Source organism: Staurois parvus, unplaced genomic scaffold (assembly GCF_062004578.1).
Source record: "Staurois parvus isolate SC_StPar_1 unplaced genomic scaffold, SC_StPar_1.0 ptg000461l, whole genome shotgun sequence".
In the NCBI taxonomy this organism is placed as follows: domain Eukaryota; kingdom Metazoa; phylum Chordata; class Amphibia; order Anura; family Ranidae; genus Staurois; species Staurois parvus.
The window spans coordinates 484297-509074 of NW_028318257.1; the positions used below are offsets into that span (position 1 = coordinate 484297).

A 24778-nucleotide genomic window follows, 5' to 3' on the forward strand; every position below is an offset into this window, starting at 1 on the left:
ACTATCAATGAAGCAAGCCATCATTAGGCTGAAAAAACAAAACAAACCCATCAGAGAGATAGCAAAAACATTAAGCGTGGCCAAAACAACTGTTTGGAACATTCTTAAAAAGAAGGAACGCACCGGTGAGCTCAGCAACACCAAAAGACCCGGAAGACCACGGAAAACAACTGTGGTGGATGACCGAAGAATTATTTCCCAGGTGAAGAAAACACCCTTCACAACAGTTGGCCAGATCAAGAACACTCTCCAGGAGGTAGGTGTATGTGTGTCAAAGTCAACAATCAAGAGAAGACTTCACCAGAGTGAATACAGAGGGTTCACCACAAGATGGAAACCATTGGTGAGCCTCAAAAACAGGAAGGCCAGATTAGAGTTTGCCAAACGACATGTAAAAAAGCCTTCACAGTTCTGGAACAACATCCTATGGACAGATGAGACCAAGATCAACTTGATCAACTTCTCTTCCCAGAGTGATGGGAAGAGAAGAGTATGGAGAAGGAAAGGAACTGCTCATGATCCTAAGCATACCACCTCATCAGTGAAGCATGGTGGTGGTAGTGTCATGGCGTGGGCATGTATGGCTGCCAATGGAACTGGTTCTCTTGTATTTATTGATGATGTGACTGCTGACAAAAGCAGCAGGATGAATTCTGAAGTGTTTCGGGCAACATTATCTGCTCATATTCAGCCAAATGCTTCAGAACTCATTGGACGCCGCTTCACAGTGCAGATGGACAATGACCCAAAGCAGACTGCAAAAGCAACCAAAGAGTTTTTTAAGGGAAAGAAGTGGAATGTCATGCAATGGCCAAGTCAATCACCTGACCTGAATCCGATTGAGCATGCATTTCACTTGCTGAAGACAGAACTGAAGGAAAAATGCCCCAAGAACAAGCAGGAACTGAAGACAGTTGCAGTAGTGGCCTGGCAGAGCATCACCAGGGATGAAACCCAGCGTCTGGTGATGTCTATGCGTTCCAGACTTCAGGCTGTAATTGACTGCAAAGGATTTGCAACCAAGTATTAAAAAGTGAAAGTTTGATTTATGATTATTATTCTGTCCCATTACTTTTGGTCCCTTAACAAGTGGGAGGCACATATGCAAACTGTTGTAATTCCTACACCGTTCACCTGGTTTGGATGTAAATACCCTCAAATTAAAGATGACAGTCTGCAGTTAAAGCACATCTTGTTCGTTTCATTTCAAATCCATTGTGGTGGTGTATAGAGCCAAAAATGTTAGAATTGTGTCAATGTCCCAATATTTATGGACCTGACTGTAAATTAGCCCTAGTATGTGTATGTAAGAATGTGAGTTAGGGACCTTAGATTGTACACCCCTTGAGGGTTAGGGACTGATGTGAATGTACAATATTCCATTTACATCCAACCACCCATAGAGGAAAGCGGACTGAGTCTGTGTCCGCTCTGCATAAGCGGAGCAGACACAAGCCTGTCATCTGATGAGCTGACAGATCCCCCACTGAGCAGGCGGATCCACTCGTGTGAAAGGGGCCTTAATGTATTTGTTTAAAGTGACCCTAAACAATATCCATATTCTCCAAAAGTAATCCATACACATCCACTTAATAACCTGTAATTGATTTCTCATGGAATTGTTTCTTATTGTGTTTTTTGTTTCCTTTTAATGTCCTCGGTGAGCTCCTGAACTTCTCCTTTTGCCCCCCTGACCCCCATTTGTTTGGAATAAGCAGTGACTTTAGTTGTGGTCATGCACATTGCTCTGCACATTACAGAGCCCATAGTCTATAGGCCATCTCAGCAGTGAGCAAGAGAGGGTGGCTACTTTCCTACATACAGTGGGATCATGGAAAGTGAATGTAGCCACCCTCTAACAGGAAGTCAGATCACAAAACAAATATAAAAAGGAATCTGGAGATTTTGGAGGAGGCTGAGAGAAATAGAAGGGACATTTTTGAGTTAAGAATACATCCTGTTTAAAAAGAAAAAACAATACATACTTGAATAGAATTTTTTTAAAACCAGTTTAGTGTCACTAGAATTTTTATACCGCGTTTACACGTGTTTTTGACGCATTTAGCGGTTTCCAGCTGCCAGGAGAGAAAAATATCTAGGGGAGCTCATGTGTACTTGAGGCCTAAACCTTGGATAAAGTTTACCCACTCGGTCCTCCTCAAAAACTCCACTCCCTTGGCCTCCAACACTGTGCTCTTTCTTGGTTCTAACTATCTCAGTACTCCTTTAGTGTCTACAGCCCTGTCTCCTCCTCTCCTCTTCCTTTTTCCTTTGGGATCCCCTAAGTTTCTGCCCTCGGGTCCCTTCTATTCTCTCGCTACACCTTTTCCCTGGGCCAATTGATCACTTAAACCACTGTTTATCAACCTTTTTTCAGTCAAGGCACCCTTTAACCACATGCCGCCCAGCCACTGTAGAAATACGGCGGCAGGGCGGCACGGCTGGGCAAAAGCACGTTTTAAAACGTGTGTTTTGAAAACAGGTAGGGGGCGCGTGCGAGGCGCGCCGCCGCCCTACCTGTCCTGCCAATCACGGCCGCGGATGTCCGTCGCCGGGTCACAGCCGGTTGTTACCAGCTATGTCCCGGCGATCGGCGGCAATCGCTGACAGAGAGCACAGCTGCAGTAGCTGTGCTTTCTGTCAGTTCCCTGACAGCTCCAGGACACGCTGATCGGGACAGAAGAGTTTATCTGTCCCAATCAGCGGTGCTCCCTGCAGTACACACCCCCGACCCCTAGTAAAACACTCCCCTCACACAGTTAACCCTTTCCCTGAATAATAAACTTAACCCCTTCCTCCCCAGTGCCATTAGTACAGTGTCAGTGTTTTTTTTGGACTGATCACTGTATTGGTGTCACTGGGGATGTCAGTGACCCCAAGTCTGTACCCCCCAATGTCAGAATGTCCGCCGCAGTCCCGCCATAAGTTGCTGATCGCCGCCATTATTAGTATAAAAAAAAACTAAAAATCCCAGTATCTTTCCCGCCTTTTGTAAACGCTATAACTTTCACGTAAACCAATTCATTTACACATATTGGGTTTTCTTTTAGCAAAGACATGTCGCAGAATGCATTTTGGCAGAGATTTATGACTAAATTTGATTTTAAAATTTTTTTTTACTGGGCATGTTTTAAAGCAAAAAGTCCAAAATATTGTTTTTTGTCCTCAAACTTGTCAGCCTTTTTTTTTTCTTTTCTTTTTTTTTTTTTTTTATAGCGCAAAAAATAAAAACTGCACAGGCGATCAAATACCACCGAAAGAAAGCTCAATTTGTGGGAAAAAAGATGTAAATTTCATTTATGTACCGTATTGCATGACCGCGCAATTGTCCATTAAACTAGCTCAGCGCTGTATAGCAAAAAAATGGCGTAAATTGCAGTATTTATACCATAGTTTGTAGACGCTATAACTGTCACACAAAGCAATCAATATACACTTATTGGGATTTCGTTTACCAAAAACATGTAGCAGAATATATTTTGGCCTAAATGTATAACCAACTTTGAGTTTACTATATATTTTTTTATAGCTGAAAGTAAAAAATATCGTTTTTCTTCCAAATTTTTGGCCTTTTTTTGTTTATAGTGTGAAAAATAAAAAGCGCACAGGTGATCAAATACCACAGAAAGAAAGCTCTATTTGTGTGAAAAAAAGGACATAAATTTCGTTTGGGTGCAGCATTGCATGACCGCGCAATTATCAGTTGAATTAGTGCAGCGCCGAGTAGCAAAAAGAGGCCTGGTCATTAAGGGGGGTAAATCCTCTGGAGCTCAAGTGGTTAAAATTATGGACAGTCCCGAGGCACCCCATTCTAAATTATGAAAACCTATTCTAATAGTTTTATATAACACAGCAACATCCACACATGTAGGACACCCAACATTAGAGGTGATTTATTCTTCCAAAGCAAATACACTTTTGCACACTGGTACTGACTAGTATTCCAGGGTTTCTGTTCTCTCTGTTTTTTTCCATCAATGAGCTAGTGTGACCCAGCACTGATGGAGAGGGGCAGGGGAGGGTCAAACTAGGATTCTGTGCAGGCAGCTGACATCCTCCTTATCAACTGATGATGTCATTGGTTGTCAGGATGCCGGCGGCTAGAAGGTCGTAATGGTGCACAATGAAAGCCTGTGACTTTGTGTAACTGGCTTGTCAACAAGTTTTGGGCAATTTTTAGAAATTTTGCCAAGGCACCCTTGAAGAAAACTCAAGGCACCCTGGTTGAGAGAGGCTTAGCTCGCCCCTTCAGGCTCTTCACAGATCACTAATTTACTGACTGACATATCCGCATGGACGTCACAAACTCCTACAAACTCAAATTGTCAGAAACGGCTTCTAATTTTGCCCCCCCACTATTTCCTCTTCCCTCACTATACCATCAAGATCAATAGCAGAACCATCAGTGCCTCCCCTCATTTTAGGGTGCTAGATGTAATCCTGGACTCTGACCTCTTCTTCAGGCCCCACTTCCAACCACTGACCATATCTTGATGCTTTCACCTCTGTAACATTTCCAATTGGTCCTTTCCCAACTAACAACACCACAAAGCTACTAATTCACTACCCGGTTAGCCCATTCAACTTTCTTGTTGGCCTACTTTTACACAGATAAACCCCACTTGAGTCTATTATGAATGCTTTTGCCAGTCTCCTCCACCTAATCAACCACTCAGTGTGCACCACTTTCTCTGCCAATTCCTCCACTGCTTTCCACTGGCTCAGCATATAAAATGCTAAATACCAATATCAACATACAAAGCCATCTACAACTCTGCCCCAAACTACATCACTAACCTCTAAAAATACCAACCAAACCATCCGCTCTGCTCCTATCATAACAGGTTCTCTAATTTTCTTGTCACCTCCAGGAACTCTCCCAGAATCCCTCCCTTCCTCTGGAACTCCCTACCTGAATCTGTCCTCCTTTAGGCGATCTCTGAAAACGGAACTTTTACTTTCTCCATCAGCTCATCCGTCACAGTTTCTTTTGTACCACTTTCCCTCTCTTTTAGATTGTAAGCTCCCATGAGCATGACCCTCCTCTTGTAATTTCATAGTAACTATTCTGTCTCCTTTTATTTTGTAAAGCGCTGTGCAAGCTGTTGGCTCTTTATAAATCCTGTGTAGCAATGACAATCCTGTGTGAGAAGGAACATTGCACAACACAGGATAATGATGGCAAGGATAGATAGTAATGGCAAGGAGCAGACGGAGGTCACAGACCCACCCAGGAGTACTGAGGAGCTTCCTGGAATTTGTCTGTACTGCAGTACAAGGAAATCAAAAAGGAAAGTGCACGTGGAAGCATTCATTGATGGCAGAAAGGGTTTATTGGCTGGTTCCCTTGTTGCTTGGGTCAGTAAACCAAAGTGTGATATTATAATCTATGGTGGAGACTTGCAGGGCACCCGTCCTCAACTATGGTATTTATCATATATTTGCAGAAAAATGATGTTGGGTCCACCTAATAATATGTAAAGTAGAAGGCAAGCAATAGAATAACTCTTCTTTTAAAAAGTTGCCTCTGCCTGCTCCTTTTTTCTTACATACTGTTTCTAATAAATCTTAGTTTAAAGCCTTTTTGTTAATGTTTTTCAAGTTGTCATGTGAACACCAAGTGATCTAAGGCTTTGTCGGCCCTGACAGAATTCATGGCCACGAGACACACACTTGCCGAAACTTCGCGGTCATTTGACTGCTTGGAATAAGTTAGAAGACAAAAGGTATTTGCATTGAGATTTATTTGAAAACGTATGCTGGAAATATAAGCACAGCGGGGAGGCCACGTTTAAAAGGTGGAGATTGTAATGCCTTTCCTTCTACTTTAAAGTGGTATTGGAGCTGAAAGCAAGATTTAAGGTTAGGGATTATATATTATAATATTATTAATGTAATAGGGGTTATTATTTATGATTTGTATTTATTCATGTATTTATATTTACTTTTTACTGAAAATAATAAAAAAAGTTTAAGTACAAAACAGAGCCTCTGGACATACCCCAGCTCGAGGTGATACAACATTTTATTTATTCATTTTATTATTCTTTTCAGCACAAAAATGCTCAAATCACTGACAGACGTACGGCCATCTTTGAAACGTTTTACACTGTTCAAATGTTTTACTGTGGCTGAGCGTCTTATCCCTGCACTGTGCTTGAAGTCTTCTGTAGATATCTGTGGGTTTGGCGCCTTTGTTCACAAGAAACTTCATCGCCACACGCTGTTCCATGCACGCACCAACACTGTTGTCTGCCATTTGATTAACAGTCTCTGGACTGGCCCCCGACATGTGCACCGCCTATCTGTAATAGGACACTTATTATTATTATAGGTATTTATATAGCGCTGTCAATTTACGCAGCGCTTTTACATATATATTTTATACATTCACATCAGTCCAGGGGTGTATTTACCATAAGGCATTTGCCTAGGGCGACATTTTTCAGGGGGGCAGCAGCATCGTTCAGGGGGGCAGCAGCATCGTTCAGGGGGGCAGCAGCATCGTTCAGGGGGGCAGCACCGCCCCCGAAAGGAAGGGATGGAAGAAGGGACAGACTCAGCATGGGGACCAGGTGCAATCTGAGAGAGGCTGAGGGCTGCTTGATGGTGTATGCAGAGCCTGACTCGTTTCAGGGGTAAGCTGTGAAGCTGAGTGTTTTCTCTCTCGCAGGGTCGGGGGTAATTGCCAGTGTATGGGGGGGTGGTGGTAGTGGAAGGCTTTCTCAGGTAGGTGGGCTGGGGTGTGGTTGGTCAATGTCAGGCTCTTTGTGGGGGAGGGGGATGTTGGTCGATGCCAGGGTCTCTCCGTGGGGGGGAGCTTATTTTCGTGTTGCCTAGGGCAGCCGAAACCTAAATACACCACTGCATCAGTCCCTAACCCTCAAGGGGCCTACAATCTTAGACTTGCAACTTACTACTGCGTGTTTTGGGTTTAATACTGCTTTCGTGTTTCCTACCACAGAAGTCAGATGCCAGGGTAGGTCTTGGGCCTCTTGCATACTAGGGATTTAGCTCCTGCACATGAGGTTTGGCTTTTATATGTTGGCGGAATTGTCTAGCCCCACCGGCAGCAATCTGCTGTGGCTGGATAGCACACCGAACGCTACCAGCTTCGAGCTTCTCATAGACTTTTACAGGCTGCTTGTGGCGGGGCTGGATGCTTCATCTCTGCCTTCTGCCTGCACTAAAAAGCCAGGGGGTAAAAAAGGGGGAAAAAGCCTAAGAAAAGAAAACTAATGCAGTCACCACATATGATGATTGGTAAGTTGCAATATACACAAAACAATTTAAGGAACACTTTGAAAGCACACCATATCTCAATGGGGAAAAATAGAATGCTGGATATCTATACTATATAATCTATATCCTATGGACTGGGTAATGTGTTAGGAACGTAAGGATGCCCCATCATTACATGAAAAATTACAATCTACAGAGGACTGAAAACAAAGGCACCCTGAAAATCAAAGTGGAAAAAATGATGCAGCAGACTAGTCCATTTTGCTGGTTTCATTGCAGCAGCTCAAAATGGTTCTCAGTAGTTTGTATGGCCCCCACGTGCTTGTATACATGCCTGACAACGTCGGGGGAGACTCCTAATGAGATGACGGATGGTGTTCTGGGGTATTTCCTCCCAGATCTGGACCAGGGCATCCACTGAGCTCCTGGACAGTCTGAGGTGCAACGTGGTGACGTCGGATGGACCGAAACATGATATCCCAGATGTGTTCTATTGGATTTAGGTCAGGCGAGCGTGGGGGCCATTCAATGGCATCAAATCCTTCATCCTCCAGGAACTGCCTGCATACTCTCACCACATGAGGCCGGGCATTGTCGTGCACCAGGAGGAACCCAGGTCCCACTGCACCAGTGTAGGCTCTGACAATGGGTCCAAGAATTTCATCCCGATACCTAATGACAGTCAGGGTGCCATTGTCTAGCCTGTAGAGTTCTGTGTGTCCCTCCATGGATATGCCTCCCCAGACCATCACAGACCCACCACCAAAAAGGTCATGCTGAACAATGTTACAGGCAGCACAACGTTCCCCACAACTTCTCCAGACCCTTTCACGTCTGTCACATGTGCTCTCATCTGTGAAAAGCACAGGGCGCCAGTGGTGGACCTGCCAATTCTGGTGTTCAATGGCAAATGCCAATCAACCTCTATGGTGCCGGGCAGTGAGCATAGGGCCCACTAGACATCGGACCCTCAGGCCATTTTGTAGGGCTCTGGCAGTGCTCATCTTGTTCCTCCTTGCCCAAAGGAGCAGATACCGGTCCTGCTGATGGGTTAAGGACCTTTTTGTGGCCCTGTCCAGCTCTCCTAGAGTAACTGCCTGTCTCCTGGAATCTCCTCCATGCTCTTGAGACTGTGCTGGGAGACACAGCAAACCTTCTGGCAATGGCACGTTTTGATATGCCATCCTGGAGGAGTTGGACTGCCTGTGCAACCTTTGTAGGGTCCAGGTATCGCCTCATGCTACAAGTAGTCACACTGACCATAGCAAAATGCAAAACTAGTGAAAAACAGTCAGAAAAGATGAGTAGGAAAAAAATTTCAGTGACCACCACCTGTGAAACTAATCCTGTTTTGGGGGTCGTCTCATTGTTGCCCATCTAGTGCACCTGTTGTTAATTTCATTAACACCAAAGCAGCTGAAACTGATTAACAACCCCCTCTGTTACTTAACTGACCAGATCAATATCTCAGGAGTTTCATTGACTTAATTATATACTCTGATTAAAATGTTTTACTTTAACAGTTTTGAGCAGTGTATTACATTTTTGGTTTTGGGTTTATTACTGCTTTAAACTAGGGATGCACTGAAATTTCAGTGGCCGAAGCATTTTGTCCAAACGAAAAAAAAAAGCACCGAAACAGGTGCTGAAAAACCCCCACCCCTCGACCCCGCTACTCGGCAGTTCTCAGCCTTACCTGAGAAACCATCAAATGATCCCGGCGCTGGGCATAGAGATGAGTGAAGGAATGATGGCCTCCACTCATCTCTATGCCCTTTGAGGAGCGGAGCGATGTCCCTTCTGGTTCCAGACATTTTTTTCCGCACTAGATCAATGCTTTATTTTTTTTTGTCTTTGTTTTGTTTTTTTTGATCCAATGCTTTACATTGCAGAGGAGAGATATGGGGTCTTATTGCCTCCATATCTCTCCGTAAAGAGAACCTGTCACTAACTATTTCTATCACAAGGGATGCATACATTTCTTGCGATAAGAATAAAAGTGTAACTTTTTTTTTAAAGGAACAGTGCAAACAAAACAAACAAAACCATTAACTACATTTTTTAAAAAAAAGTTTAAAGTCCCCCTGTCCTCGTACGTAGTGGTGAGCGCATACGTAGGTCGTGCCCACATATGTAAGTGGTGTTCAAACCACACACGTGAGGTATCGCCACGAACGTCAGAACAAGAGCAATAATTCTCGCACTAGACCTCCTCTGTAACTTTACACTGCTAACCTGTAGACATTTTTAAAGCATCACCCATGGAGATTTTTAAGTACCGCAGTTTCACGCCATTCCACGAGCGTGCGCAATTTTAGGAGCATTTGTTTCATCTCTGTATCACCTGAGGCCAGTTACTTTGCTGGGTATATGTACGGGTTTACAACCACTTTAAAATGAATGATGCACTACCTTTTGGGTTGAGAATATATTTTTTTTTTTTTCCTGAATTCGTCCTGTTTGTAAAACTTTGTGGAACATGCATACATGAGAATTTTGAAGGCTGTAAATATAGTTTTTCCTCTTGCTATAGTTCTTTACCAATTTATAAAAACTTGGCATGTATATTGGGTGTCTGTGCTTTAAGTAGGTGAAAATGCTAAAATTGCTAATTATCTTCTGAACTAAACAAATCTAGTATTGCTAATCTTTCTAGGATTTATAAATGTCAGTTTTTCAGTTTTTGCAAACTATTCTTGCATTTGATAATAGCTGATGCAGGTTTTGACCTATTTTATAATTCGGATCTGAAAAGTGTACCAAGGAACCCAGACACCTTTCTGTGACATGATGCCTCGTACTCAAATAATTGAATCTGTCATTCTGTGTTCCAGGGCTTTCTATCTGGTCCCACAAGAAACATGGCGTTTAGTAAAGGATATCGGATCTTCCATAAACTGGATCCACCGTTCAGTCTCATGGTAGAGGCGCGGTACAAGGAGGAGTGTCTAATGTTTGAGTCCGGCGCAGTGGCAGTCCTCTGTAAGTTTATCATTTTATATACTATGTAGTCATCTGGATTGCCTTTTTAGTACTCCTTTAATATCTTGCTAGCAAAGTCACGTTCATTACATTAAGTATTAATAAAGAGTATTAATCAGTGACTCAAAACTGTATTTTTATTGTTGAAATATTTTTCTTACTTAGAAAATGTGTGCATATCCTCAGTCCATCGCTGTAGCTGCAACTGCTGTTTGAGTACTTCTGGCTGTTTTTTGCAAAACGATATGTCCCAAGGTTCTTTCCAGAGCCTCTAGTCGTCGTAATGCTGTTATGTCTGATCCCAAGTGAAAGAACATCCCCATGCACCCTTTAGACATGCATGTTTCTGGAAGGAAGCTAGCCAATGGATGGTGTAGACTTTAGCCAGTAGTGTATTTACACAGTATTGCCATCCAAGGCAACGCCTTGTTTGCCTCATGGTAAATACATTGTTGACTTTAGCTGCTCAGTTTATCAGTTACTTGATTACTTTCTCTCAGACCTACTTCTGGATACAAGCAACTGATCGGCACAGCTCAACTAAAGTCTGTGCCATACAGTGGCCAGCAGGTAGGAACATGCTTCTCTAAAGGGATGCCAGGAATGTGCTCTTTCACTCGGGCTCATCACTGGTCATCAGTTATTCTCTGCTCTCAGTGCATCTGAATGGGTTGCTATAAAGGGAATGCTGTTGAAAGTGCATTGTGAATTGAAGACACAAGCATAAAGGAAATTACTGCAGCTGGGATTTCTAAAACTTTTTAAATTTAGTTCCCAAAAATACATTTTTAGAATTGTTTAAAAGAAGCAGGATGAAACAATTGAGAATGGAAACTTATAGAATACATATATTTGTGTGTGCGTGGTGTGTGTGTGTGTGTGTGTTTTTGGCTATGCTTTCAATCTTGATTTTTAATCTATGTATATTTTGCATTCTCTGTTTCCTTCTTTCCTAATGACATTTTATAAATAAAATCTTTCTGTTTTTATTACATACCTTATTTTAGATCCAGTGATATCATCACTGGGTCTCTGTGTTTCTCCATGCGATGCAGGCAGACCATGGCTGGGTAGAGGGGCCATAAGGGTTCTGTACATAGCTTCAAAGCACCCTGCCTCAGTACTCCTCTGAAGAGTCCTCCGCATCAATGTAAGCAGTGGGCTGGATCTTTGGAAGAGTTATACAAATCTCAAAATGCCTTGATGGGTGGATGTCAGTCTGGAGCAGTGAGCGGCTCTTCATTTGCATGCAGACTGCACTAGGTGACCTCCATGAATGAAAGAATTGAAATCTAATGAATGAAAGAGGAGGGCCAGGAACAGTCAGACTGGTGAGGAAAGAGCTAGATGATATAGCCCCTCGCAGGCTATCAATGGCAGTATTTATTCTGGATGTAAAAAGTATATATTGGAACCATATCAAGACAATCAATCATATCAATGCATGTACCCAACCCAGTCCACCCCCCACCTCCAACCGATCCCTCCTACCCCACACCCCCTGGCTGGACCCCACCCCATGCACAGGCACCCAGGGCCACCACCACCCACTCCTCCCTATAATACGCCCTGAAGAAGCCCCGGGCAGTGGGAGGAGCTAAACATGTAGGCAGAAGGGATCACGTCGTTCTTTCCTGAGAGGTCCCCCTGGGAGACGCCAGCCTCCATGTCCAGTCTGGATATGTGCCGCCCTGGTGAGATCTATGGACCTTACTACACACCCATGCATGGACACTGTGAACTCCGGCTACAGAGCGAAGGATGATCTCCTGTTCTAGGAGGCACCTACCTGCGTCATGCAGGCTGTGTATGGGTCAAGCAGCAACCTCCGTAGGGTGGACCTGTCGGCACCTGTCGGGGTAACCTGGATGGTCTCTGAGGAATTACTGTGGTCTGCAGGTAGCAGCGGCATATTATAGATATTGAGTGGCTGTGCACACTATTGGAATATTGATCCACCTCAAGTGGGGCATTGTGGTTGTCCCTTCGCTCTTTCCTCCCCCAAGTGGGTCACACCCGGCGTTATTCATATTGGGACTACATTGCACTACTGCGGACTTTAGCCGGGTATTCATATCTCCATAGACTTTTACCATCCGGTTTCGGCACTGCTACACAGGGACTCTTTGGGGGACATTGTCCAGCTTTCCTCAGATAGGGGGACCAGGGGAATAATATAGGTTGGAGTGGGTGGTGGCGGCCCCGGGTTCCCTGGGGGGAGTGGGATAGGGGGGATCAGTTGGAGGCGAGGGGGAAGGGTGGATGGGTGGACTGAGTTTGGGTACATGCATTGATATGATTGTCTTGATATGATTCCAATATATATTTTTTACGTACAGAATAAATACTGCCATTGATAGCCTGCGGGGTGCTATATCCTTTCTGGTGATTTTTGTTGTAGTGCATTGTTCTTGGATGCATCTCCCCAATGTAGGATTAGGCACTGGCAGATATATCATTCCCAGGACAAGGCTTTGCTGTGGGGTTTTTATATAGAAAGAGTTAGATGATGCTGGATGTCCTCCAGCCAGTAAATGAGGTGGGCTCTGTCTTCCTGGAGATTATAATGCACACTGTGGGAAGCTCACAGTGTGCAGTGACATCAGAATAAGTCATTTAAGTCCAGGAGAGAAGCCTCTACAAGGGAAGGCTGGAGTTCGGCTTTAGTCTGTTTGTATTGTGCCATATTTATAGTTTACACCGACAAAGTTCTTTATTATAAGTCTTCCTTTTCCATAATGTGTTAAGTGGTTAAATGTATAAAATGTCGGCACTCACAGCCGAATGATGGCTACAGTGCGGTTGTCTAGTTCTGAGAGGGTGTCATATGACATCCTGCAGAACCTTGCTTCCCGCATGCCCCCTGGGGTGCGCATCCGGTGAGCTCTGCGATCACTGTGTCCTTTGGACCAGGGGCGGACTGACCATTTGGAAACTCGGGCACTGCCCGAGGGCCCGGGGTCAGTAGGGGGCCCCATGAGATGCCCCTGGTACCTTTTTTCATAGGCTTTTTTGAGTTTGGGCAAGGACACGGGCCCCATGATCGCCTATTGCCCGGGGGCTGAGTTGTCAGTCCGCCCCTGCTTTGGACACAGCTGATCACATAACATGGTAAAGGGCCAATCACAGCGCTCTTTTACCATGTGATCAACTGTGTACAGTGTCACATCTGATCACAATGTAAATACATTTGCCGGTTATCGACTGCACTTTCCTTTACGCTGTCACAGCATGAGGAACGAGGAGAGCCGGTAATCGGCAAGGGCAGTCCCACATCCAGAGGAGATCAGTGCAGCCACAAGGGGACATCATTGTAGTCTCAGAAGTGTCCATCAGTGCAGCCTATTGGTGTCCATCAGTGCAGCCTCATCAACGCACATCAGTGAAGGAGAAAAATTACCTGTTTACAAAATTTTATTACAGAAACGAAGAAAACTAAAAACAAATTTTTTCAAAATGTTCGGTCTTTTTTCGTTTTGTTTAGCAAAAAATAAAAACCCCAGCGGTGATTAAATACCACCATAAAAAGTCTAAAAAAAAAAAAGAAAATTTCATATGGGTACAGTGTTGCATGACCACACAATAGTCATTTAAAGTGCAACAGCGCTGAAAGCTGAAAATTGGCCTGGACGGGAAGGGGATTAAAGTGCCAGGTAGGCAAGTGGTTAATCTCTTTCTAAGCTTTCTCCTAGTAGACCTGAAACCCAGACTACACTAATATATCAGATTAGCCTAGGCTAAAGCTGCAGACGTCACGGTGTGTGTGGGCAGGCTACCCGTACAGTGCCTAACCTTGATTGTTTGTTTGTTTTTTACTGCTAGTTAATGATCTCTGGTAATGCTGACATTGATTTGGCTATGTGCAGCACTGTAGGGGTGGCCTTACACCCCGGTCACATCAAACACTACTTTGAAATCGTGTGACTTACAGTGAAGTCGCATGATTTCAAAGTAGGGTGACATGCTGATTTCATGTGCGATTTGCAAGACATCTGTATCAGATGTCTATGTAAATCGCACCAAAATTAGTGCATGTACTACTGTAGAAACGGGTGTGGCTCTGACCAAGTCAGAACCGCACTGATATGACCGCTCTAATTGTGGACAATAGGCTGCGATTTTTCAGTCGCATGACATGCAAATCGCATGCCAATTCGCATCCTTGTGCCCGGGGTATTAGTCTCCTATCCTTTATCACAAACTTAAACACTAATTGAACCTTCAGCTTCAATCTACTAAATACAGTCAGGTCCATAAATATTGGGACATCGACACAATTCTAACATTTTTGGCTCTATACACCACCACAATGGATTTGAAATGATATGAACAAGATGCGCTTTAACTGCAGACTGTCAGCTTTAATTTGAGTGTATTTACATAAAAATCAGGTGAACGGTGTAGGAATTGCAACAGTTTGCATATGTGCCTCCCACTTATTAAGGAACCAAAAGTAATGGGACAGAATATTAATCATAAATCAAACTTTCACTTTTTAATACTTGGTTGCAAATCCTTTGCAGTCAATTACAGCCTGAAGTCTGGAACGCATAGACATCACCAGACACTAGGTTTCATCCCTGGTGATGCTCTGCCAGGCCTCTGCTGCAACTGTCTTCAGTTCCTGCTTGTTCTTGGGGCATTTTCCCTTCAGTTTTGTCTTCAGCAAGTGAAATGCATGCTCAATCGGATTCAGGTCAGGTGATTGACTTGGCCATTGCATAACATTCCACTTCTTTCCCTTAAAAAACTCTTTGGTTGCTTTTGCAGTCTGCTTTGGGTCATTGTCCATCTGCACTGTGAAGCGGCGTCCAATGAGTTCTGAAGCATTTGGTTGAATATGAGCAGATAATATTGCCCAAAACACTTCAGAATTCATCCTGCTGCTTTTGTCAGCAGTCACATCATCAATAAATACAAGAGAACCAGTTCCATTGGCAGCCATACATGCCCACGCCATGACACTACCACCACCATGCTTCACTGATGAGGTGGTATGCTTAGGATCATGAGCAGTTCCTTTCCTTCTCCATACTCTTCTCTTCCCATCACTCTGGTACAAGTTGATCTTGGTCTCATCTGTCCATAGGATGTTGTTCCAGAACTGTGAAGGCTTTTTTAGATGTCGTTTGGCAAACTCTAATCTGGTCTTCCTGTTTTTGAGGCTCACCAATGGTTTCCATCTTGTGGTGAACCCTCTGTATTCACTCTGGTGAAGTCTTCTCTTGATTGTTGACTTTGACACACATACACCTACCTCCTGGAGAGTGTTCTTGATCTGGCCAACTGTTGTGAAGGGTGTTTTCTTCACCAGGGAAAGAATTCTTCAGTCATCCACCACAGTTGTTTTCCGTGGTCTTCCGGGTCTTTTGGTGTTGCTGAGCTCACCGGTGCGTTCGTTCTTTTTAAGAATGTTCCAAACTGTTGTTTTGGCCACGCCTAATGTTTTTGCTATCTCTCTGATGGGTTTGTTTTGTTTTTTCAGCCTAATGATGGCTTGCTTCACTGATAGTGACAGCTCTTTGGATCTCATCTTGAGAGTTGACAGCAACAGATTCCAAATGCAAATAGCACACTTGAAATGAACTCTGGACCTTTTATCTGCCCATTGTAATTGGGATAATGAGGGAATAACATACACCTGGCCATGGAACAGCTGAGAAGCCAATTGTCCCATTACTTTTGGTCCCTTAATAAGTGGGAGGCACATATGCAAACTGTTGTAATTCCTACACCGTTCACCTGATTTGGATGTAAATACCCTCAAATTAAAGCTGACAGTCTGCAGTTAAAGCACATCTTGTTCGTTTCATTTCAAATCCATTGTGGTGGTGTATAGAGCCAAAAATGTTAGAATTGTGTCGATGTCCCAATATTTATGGACCTGACTGTACATTGTGGGTGCATCAGGACAAAAGCTGTTCAAGGTCTTTAAAGTTCATTTTATTTTTAAAACGGCCACAGCCTCAGGAAGGAAGCCTGTTCCCTTCCAGCAGCTGAAAACTGGGACCCTTGCTTTCTGTGCGGAAGCGGTGGTCTCTCTGCAGTGGCCCGATACACTACCTGCTAATTTGGAGCCAAAGAGCTCATGCTCCCTACAGATTGAAGAGATCTGGCTCTGACTGAGTAGGGGGCATGTCGAACCTCTGCAGAGAGATTACTGCTTCCTCACAGAGAGGAAAGGTCCCACTTTGCTGCTGCTGGCAGGTGCTTGGGCTGTGGCTGCTTTAGAAAGAAAATGATTTTGTACTGAGATCTAGCGCTGTATGTTATATTTCTGTTTGAGACCCTCAAAAATTTGTAAAAGAAAATTAACTGTAAGGGCTTTTTTAAATTCGCGGGAGCCCTCTGAAGAGCGATCTGCAGTGAATAGTGTTTGAGTGTGTTTGATATGCAGTGGGGATGCATTATATCGCCTCCTTACCGCCTATTTTAAATCCTAAAAACATGCACACAGCCCCATTCACTTAATTGGGTCACGTTTGCCGGCCAGTACTGCCTTCTGAGTGCAATAGGGGCACTGGGGCCAAGGCATGTGTATACCTCTCATGTGGGTGCCTTTGCAGCTTGGTGGGGAAGTAAAAACATGGCTCAATTGCCTTTCACTCAACTGCAAGTGTAAACTAGATTTAAGGGCTCATGTACACTGCAGCTGATAAACTCACGTTTAGGAGCTGTTCAGCGGTTTTTTTCAGCAGCCCCTGAACTCACCCTGTTTTCCTATGTGTCCATGTACACATCTTCGTTTACAGGCATTTTAGTTTAGTGGGGGGGGGTTTTAACGCAGAAAACTTGCGTTCAGCAGTCGATTTTATCAGCGCTTCAAACGCTAAACGCGGCAAATCACATTTATAAGCGTTTGCAAATTTTTTTTTAACTCTTCCAGTTCCCGATGCCTTCCAGAGCCTTTTTTCATCATGAAAAATTCATGCAAAGCGTTTTCAAGGTACTTAAATGGACAAAACACTGAACACAGGATGTTCCTACCAAGCTTGTTACATGACCAATTCACGCCTAAGACCTCTCCCACCCTTGGAAGCAAAAGATATGTTAATGACCATTCACACCTAAAATTCCTCATGCAGACCCCCTGCCAGGTGGCCTTAATGACTCTCTCCACCAGACACCTTTCCCACCCTTGGAAACATAAGAAATGTTAATGAGCAACTAACACCTAATTATCTCAACACATACTGCTGTCTCTGCTTCTACTCTCTGTATTTCTCTGTAACAGTCTGAAATAGTTAATAATTTACCACTTTTCAGTGCAATCTGGGCATTTGGGAGGTTCTCCTGTGCTTATCTTTAAAAACCGCTTCAAAACGCATTATGCAAACGCAGCTAAACAGACTTTTTTTTTAAACCTACGTTTTCCAGCAGTCAGTTTCCATCGTTCATAAACGTCCCGTGTACATGGGGCCTAAGATATTGAATTGAACACCTTTTTTATGCACCTTGAATGTATTTAGCTGATATAAACTGAAGGTTAAAACAAACATAATATATTGTAGTTTCCAGTCCTTGGATGTGGAGGAGAGTACTACAAAACACCTCTCCCTCTCCACATCACTATAACCTAGGGGGAGGTGTTCTGTAGTCTGTAGAGTGCACTGGGAATGCCTAATGATAGAAGTGCACAGGAAGTAACATGCTCATTGGATTTTTAAAAATATCAACAGGAATTTTTTATGTGCGCTAGTTATGTACTGGGACAAGAGAATAAAAAACACATCCAAGGACTGCTAAGCTGCATTTTATTACCTTCCTGTGCTTTGGTTTAGGAATGCTTTTAGTTAACATTTCTGTGTAGCTACTGTATGCATTCTGCTCGTAAAAGGGAAGTCTCAGCCTGACTGCAGCATGGGGTTACACAATCACAAGATTCGGAAGGGTTTCATTTCCTTTGTTGGCTGGTAATTCTTTAGAAGGGCAGTTGTGGTCTTCAAGTTAAAGTGTGATTACACTGAATACATCATTTACAGAAAAAAATAACACAAAAACCAGAAAACATAAAATCGCGCTTGAGATTAAGAATAAATCCGAATTTAGAATTCACACTAGCAGCTAGCACAGTATTACAGGTTAAAAATACAAAAACTATACAAATTGAAAAATGCAGCACTAAGGATATATCAAGAATAACCAAAATACAAAAAGTTCAGCATATACAATATAAAAGTCCAGTGTTGAAACAACAACATAAATCCAATGTGTGTCCAAAAGGAGACATCAAAGGGGAAATGGGAAAGGGTCCTCCACCAACACCCCTTACCGAATACTTTTGACCCCCAAAAGAAGGTCAATAAGCGCTGTATGTTTCACAGAAACCATCACTGGATTAATGATATGTCTTGAACTTCCATCCTTAAGAATGGTACTTCTACCGAACAGCAACTAAATTCCTCGAGGCCTCATATGGGATATTCCTTGTGTTCACATATGCGACAATGTGGGGTTTATTTACTAAAGCTGGAGAGTCCAAAATCAGACTCCCTTCTGCATAGAAACCAATCAGCTTCTAACCTCAGCTTGTTCAATGAAGCTTTGGCAATGAAACCTGGAAGCTGATTGGTTTCTATGCAGAAGGGAGTCTGATTTTGGACTCTCCAGCTTTAGTAAATAAACCCCAGTGTGTCCAATGACATGCGCCTGCCGGGCCCGTGGGAAGGGGCTCAAAATTAGCAGCACTTGCAGAGGACTACTCAAATATCAACATCCTACAACCCAATGGAGTTCAACAAATAGATATGGCGTCACTAGCAACACATTTCCATTTAGTTATTGGATTTGAGACACCAGCCATATATTGTCTATAAAGATTGCTTGGTATAAAAAAAAAAAAAAGTAGATCTAGGATCCCAGTCCAATTATTACACCACCAACACCCATAGAGCACATGTCAAAAATTACTTCTAAAGCCTGGTACAGAATACTAGTTTTTTTTTTTTTTTTGTTCAACCCAGCAGGCTCTCAGGCACTCAGGAGGAGCTGCTGTACTAACGATCTGATGTTAGTACAGCGATCTCCCCTTCTATACTATTGTGTTCTAACAGGGGGATGCCCCCTCCCCCCGCCAGAACACTGCAGTCAGCGCTCCCATTGGATGAGAGTGCTGATCGAGAGCCGATCAGCAGACCTTTTTTGGACACGCCCCTTCAACGGAAGCCATCTGAATGGCCGACTTCTGTTAAATCGGCTACCGTATATTCTATACTTATATCCTTTTCAACCGGCCGATGCTGCCAGACATTTGGCCTGTGTGTATGGGCTTAAAAGGATTGTGTAGCAATTGTATATAATATATAGAATTTTTTTTTTTTCTATTTACTGTATTTTTTTCATGGAAGGTGAGTTACCCTTTAACTCTAAACCTTCTGCATTGATCAATGGATAACCCAATACAGCACACTACAATAAATCTGAAAATGAAATCCATTTTACATGTTGGTTGTTCCATATTTAAGTCCCTCTATAAAAATTTTAGCACAAATTTCACCTAATTTTTACCTGAATGTAATTTTTATTTTTTTTCTTTTAAATGATGTTATCCGTATATCACACTTTATCCTTTATGAGCAACAGTCCTGATGACCACAACTGATCTTTCGAATATTTTGATTGAGGAAGTCTATGCTGCATTTTAAGACTGATGTTATCTTGGTAAAGTGGAACTACACTGTATCTTAATTCATTTTTTAATATTTAAAAAGCAAACACACAACCTCCATGCTTATTTTGTTGAGTTATATTGAACCCCCCCCCCCCCCATCCCAACATTTCTAGCCACGGCCATCTTGAGTAAGGGCAGATTATTCATCTAGCATTCACTTCCTGGAACCCATCTGGCCTTTTGCTCAGGCACTCAGGCAGGTGGGTGTGCTTAGCTGAGAAAGCTCCTCGTCCCCTCCAGATGAAAAGGAAAAAAAAACATGCATATTCCTGGGATGAATTTACATCATTTTTGGCCTGGGCCATAAACCAGTAAGCAACTGAAGAAATGTAAAAAAAAAAAAAAAATTTAAAACTAGTAAATATATTTTTATTCTTATTGCTCTGTTTATAACTGGACCGATCAGCTGCTCTGAGTGGATTTGTATCTTTCAGGACATACTTTTTTTTTTTTTTTTTTCTACTCAAAAGAGAAAAAAAAAAAGAAAAACCCAGGCACTGAGCGTTGCAGCGTTTCAGGATTATCATGCCACCCTTGCAGTATACACAGTATATTTGAGTAATAATAGACATACACACAAATGTAAGTGTGTCTGCAGCTGGGAGGACTCCAGAGAGACATTACAATAATATTTCCTGTGTAAGGTTTATATAGCGACACGCTCTTCATACACAGCGGTCACAGGGGGGCCACATATGTCAGCTGAGATGGAGTCCAGAGATCGCTGTGTGACATGTCTGAGCCCCGGAGCTCCTACTGTCTGTCATGTTTGATATGAACATATTTAATGTAAATCAAAAGGCTAAACAAGTCCTGTTTCCATGTTATGTACAAGCCCCATAAACTAAACAAAAAAAACAACTCCTTTACCTTTCCTGACTGATCCAGAGCCTCCACTTGTATCTTATATGCTCCTTATCTGTTTGAAAAATATAATTATAATACCTGTAGATTTGTGTCCGAAACTCAGAGCAGACCTGTGCAAGCTTTCTTTATCATCTTGAAGTGATCGTAAACTCACACAGTTTCATTTACATTGTCCCCTCTCTCTATATGTGGATGATGGTTCTGTAATTATTAAAAAAATTTAAAAAAAATACCATCTAAGTACCTTTTTCGATATCGATGTATAGCTTTCACATGACCCAGCTCTTTCCCAGCCTGTCTGCAGGGAAACAGTGGCAGGAGGAGCTTCTAGTTCTATGCTGCTGGTCACATATTTGAAATAAAAAATACACAGTTTTAACTTGTCATACAAATATACACTGCTCAAAAAAATTAAAGGAACACTTTGAAAACACATTAGATCTCAATGGGGAAAAACATCATGCTGGAAATCTATACTGATATGGACAGGGTAATGTGTTAGGAATGTAAGGATGCCCCATCATTTGATGGAAATGAAAATTATCAACCTACAGAGGACTGAATTCAAAGACACCCCAAAAATCAAACTGAAAAAATGATGCAGCAGGCTAGTCCTTGTTGCTGAAATTTCATTGCAGCAACTCAAAATGGTCCTCAGTAGTTTGTATGGCCCCCACGTGGTTGTATGCATGTCTGGCATTGTTGGGGCATGCGCCTAATGAGACCACGGATGGTGTCCTGGGGTAGTTCTTCCCAGATCTGGACCAGGGCATCACTGAGCTCCTAGACAGTCTGAGGTGCAACTTGGCATCGTCGGATGGACCGACACATGCTATCCCAGAGGTGTTCTATTAGATTTAGGTCAGGCGAGCATGGGGGCCATTCAGTGGTATCAATTCCTTCATCCTCCAGGAACTGCCTGCATCCTCTAACCACATGCGGCCGGGCACTGCCATGTACCAGGAGGAACCCAGGACCCACTGCACCAGTGTAGGGTCTGACAATGGGTCCAAGGATTTCATCCCAATACCTAATGGCAGTCAGGGCGCCATTGTCTAGCCGGTAGAGGTCTGTGCATCCCTCCATGGATATGCTTCCCTAGACCACTGACCCACCACCAAAACCATCTTGCTGAATGATGTTACAGGCAGCATAAAGTTATCCACGGCTTCTCCAGACCCTTTCACGTCACTCATATGTGCTCACGATGAGCCTGCTACCATCTGTGAAAAGCACAGGGCACCAGTGGTGGACCTGCCAATTCTGGTGTTCAATGGCAAATGCCAATTGAGCTCTTTGGTACCGGGCAGTGAGCACAGGGCGCACAAGAGGACATCGGGGCCTCAGGCCCCCCTCATGAAGTCTGTTTCTGATTGTTTGGTCAGAGACATTCACACTAGTGGCCTGTTGGAGGTCATTTTGTAGGGCTCTGGCAGTGCTCATCCTGTTCCTCCTTGCATAAAGAAGCATATACCAGTCCTGCTGATGGGTTAAAGATCTTCTACGGCCCTGTCCGGTTCTAGATTAATTGCCTGTCTCTTGGAATCTCCTCCATGCTATTTAGACTGTGCAGGAAGACACAGAAAAACTTCTGACAATGGCACGTATTGATGTGCCATCCTGGAGGAGTTGGACTGCCTGTGCAACCTCTGTAGGGTCCAGGTAACACCTCATGCTACCAGTAGTGACACTGACCCTAGCCAAATGCAAAACTAGTGAAAAACAGTCAGGAAAGATGAGTAGGGAAACAAAATGTCAGTGGCCTCCACCTGTAAAACCATTCCTGTTTTTTGGGTCATCTCATTGTTGCCCATCTAGTGCACCTGTTAATTTCATTAACACCAAAGCAGCTGAAACTTATTAACAACCCCCTCTGTTACTTAACTGACCAGATCAATATCCCAGGAGTTTAACTGACTTGATGTTATACTCTGATCAAAAAGTGTTTCTTTACTTTTTTGAGCAGTGTGTATTTGAAATCAAATCTTTATAATTTGTTTTAAAAGAACACGGTGTGGCGGATTTCTGCCAGTCGCAGGCTGTGTCGCATCCCTCTAGCCTGTGTCTTAGGATAACAGGGTGGTGATATGGTGCCATTCATTCTCAATCTTTTATAATATTTACTTCCATCCTAGCAACAGTTAATTATAAGTGCACTACACAAATCAACATGTAATATCCCACCCCCATTGTGGTTAGTGGGCATGGAGGGAGTGGTCTGTTATTTTACCATTGAGTATACGCCCACACCCATGTGTGACTGAGCACGTGCACTAGCTGCCTTCACTGCGCTGCAGAATCCCAAACTGCAATGGGGACATGGACAGGAGGGGAAGTCAGAGAACAGGAGGATTAACTAGGTTTTTTCCAGAATACAGAAAACAAATCCCATAGTGACTGACTATGAACCGCATGTAATTTCAGCAGTCATTGATAGTTTTTATTGATGTGATCTTCCCAGTGAATAGCTGTACAAAGGGGGGTGTCAGCACAACTTTTGACCGTTGCAGGACAGGCAGGCTGTGCTCTCAGCACAGCCAGAAAACTGATCACACTAGGATGGATGAACAGGGGAACAGGCAAGATGACCAGAGATTTCACACAAAGGAAGCAATACAAAGAGAACAGGATATTTTTTTCATACAAGTACATGGTACAACAGGCATATATCAGGAATATGAAATGTTGGGGTAACATACTATTAATGCCTGACCCCTGCAATGCAAGTTACATACTACTGACCATTTGCAGGTAACTGCTTGGGTTGTTCCTCTTGTATCTTGTTACAGCTTTGTTTGAATAGTTAATACATCTTTCTGTTACAATATACAGTAATACCTTGGTTTTGCAAAAAAAAAAATGTGTAAACCGAAACACCATGTCCCATAGGAATGCATTGAGAGACAATTAATCCGTTCCTGGGGTCAGAAAAAATTAAACACTACTAAAATACTGCATTAGTTATTTTATTAAGTCATGCTGTATTTTAGTACTGATAACCATGTGTTAAATGTTTCAGCTGTCAGCAGGGTTCCCCACTGACAGCTGAATGTAAAAGAATTGCCGGCAATTAAAAAACAGAGTGGGGTCCCCCCCTCCCAGCCATACCAAGGCCTTCGGGTCTGGTATGGATTTTATGAAATTAAAAAAAAAAAAAAAAAAAATGGAATGGGAGTCCCCCCAAAATCCATACCAGACCCTTATCTGAGCATGCAGCCCGGCAAGTCAGGAAAGGAGGGGGTCGAGCGAGTGGGGGGGTGCTTTGTTCCTATGCTGCTGGGGACAAGGGCCTCTTCCTCACAACCCTGGCCGTTGGTTATGGGGGTCTGTGGGCACCCCAGATCCCAGCACCCCCCCCCTCCCCATGTGAATGAGTATGGGCTACATGGTACCGCTACCCATTCCCAAAAAAACACAGTGTAGTGTGAAAAAAAGACAGGACACGGTCTTTGACAAGTCTTTTTTTAAAACAAAAAACTAAAAAAATGTCCCCCGCAGTAGATCCAACGTCAATCACGATGCCCGCCGCCAACCTGAAGAAAAAAAAAAAAGGTTCCATTCCTGACGATGGCTTCCAGGCCTCTGAGCTGGCTTGACAGTTCTTTAATATGTAAGGGTATGTAAGGGGCGGGGCAACCCAGGGACTGCATGCATGTGACCCCACCCCATGTGACTTTTTTTTTTTTCTTTTTATACACCACTAGTTTGATTTGCATTATTAAATAAGAATAAAATATTCAGGAGAGAGCGCAGGACATTCTTGTAATGACAATGGCAGCTTTGCATACATGGGGACTTAAGTGCCGAGAGCTTATACTGTTACACCTGCCAAACGTAACTCCGTGTATAAAGACACAAATCGTAAATGGAGGCCTTCATGGTGAATGTTTGTTTGTAGATCCGGAGATATAGGCATCTAAGGGTGGCTGTAAAGTTCAGGCTTTCTATTCTACTACTTGACCAATAGGGAGACTTGGGAGGCAAGTTCATACTTCACAGGAAAAGTTATGATTTACG

At 43.2% G+C, this 24778-nt stretch overlaps 1 protein-coding gene across 6 annotated transcripts in view; it reads left to right on the plus strand.

The window, feature by feature from the left end:
* Positions 1-24778, plus strand: part of SYNJ1 (synaptojanin 1) — a 180846-nt gene that overhangs the window by 14261 nt on the left and 141807 nt on the right. For all 6 annotated transcript variants that reach the window (XM_089688925.1, XM_089688928.1, XM_089688929.1 and 3 more), the window contains exon 2: positions 10077-10224. In XM_089688925.1, the coding sequence (XP_089545051.1) occupies positions 10104-10224 (121 nt within the window). In that variant the 5' untranslated portion in view covers positions 10077-10103. The remainder of the gene's footprint in view (positions 1-10076; positions 10225-24778) is intronic.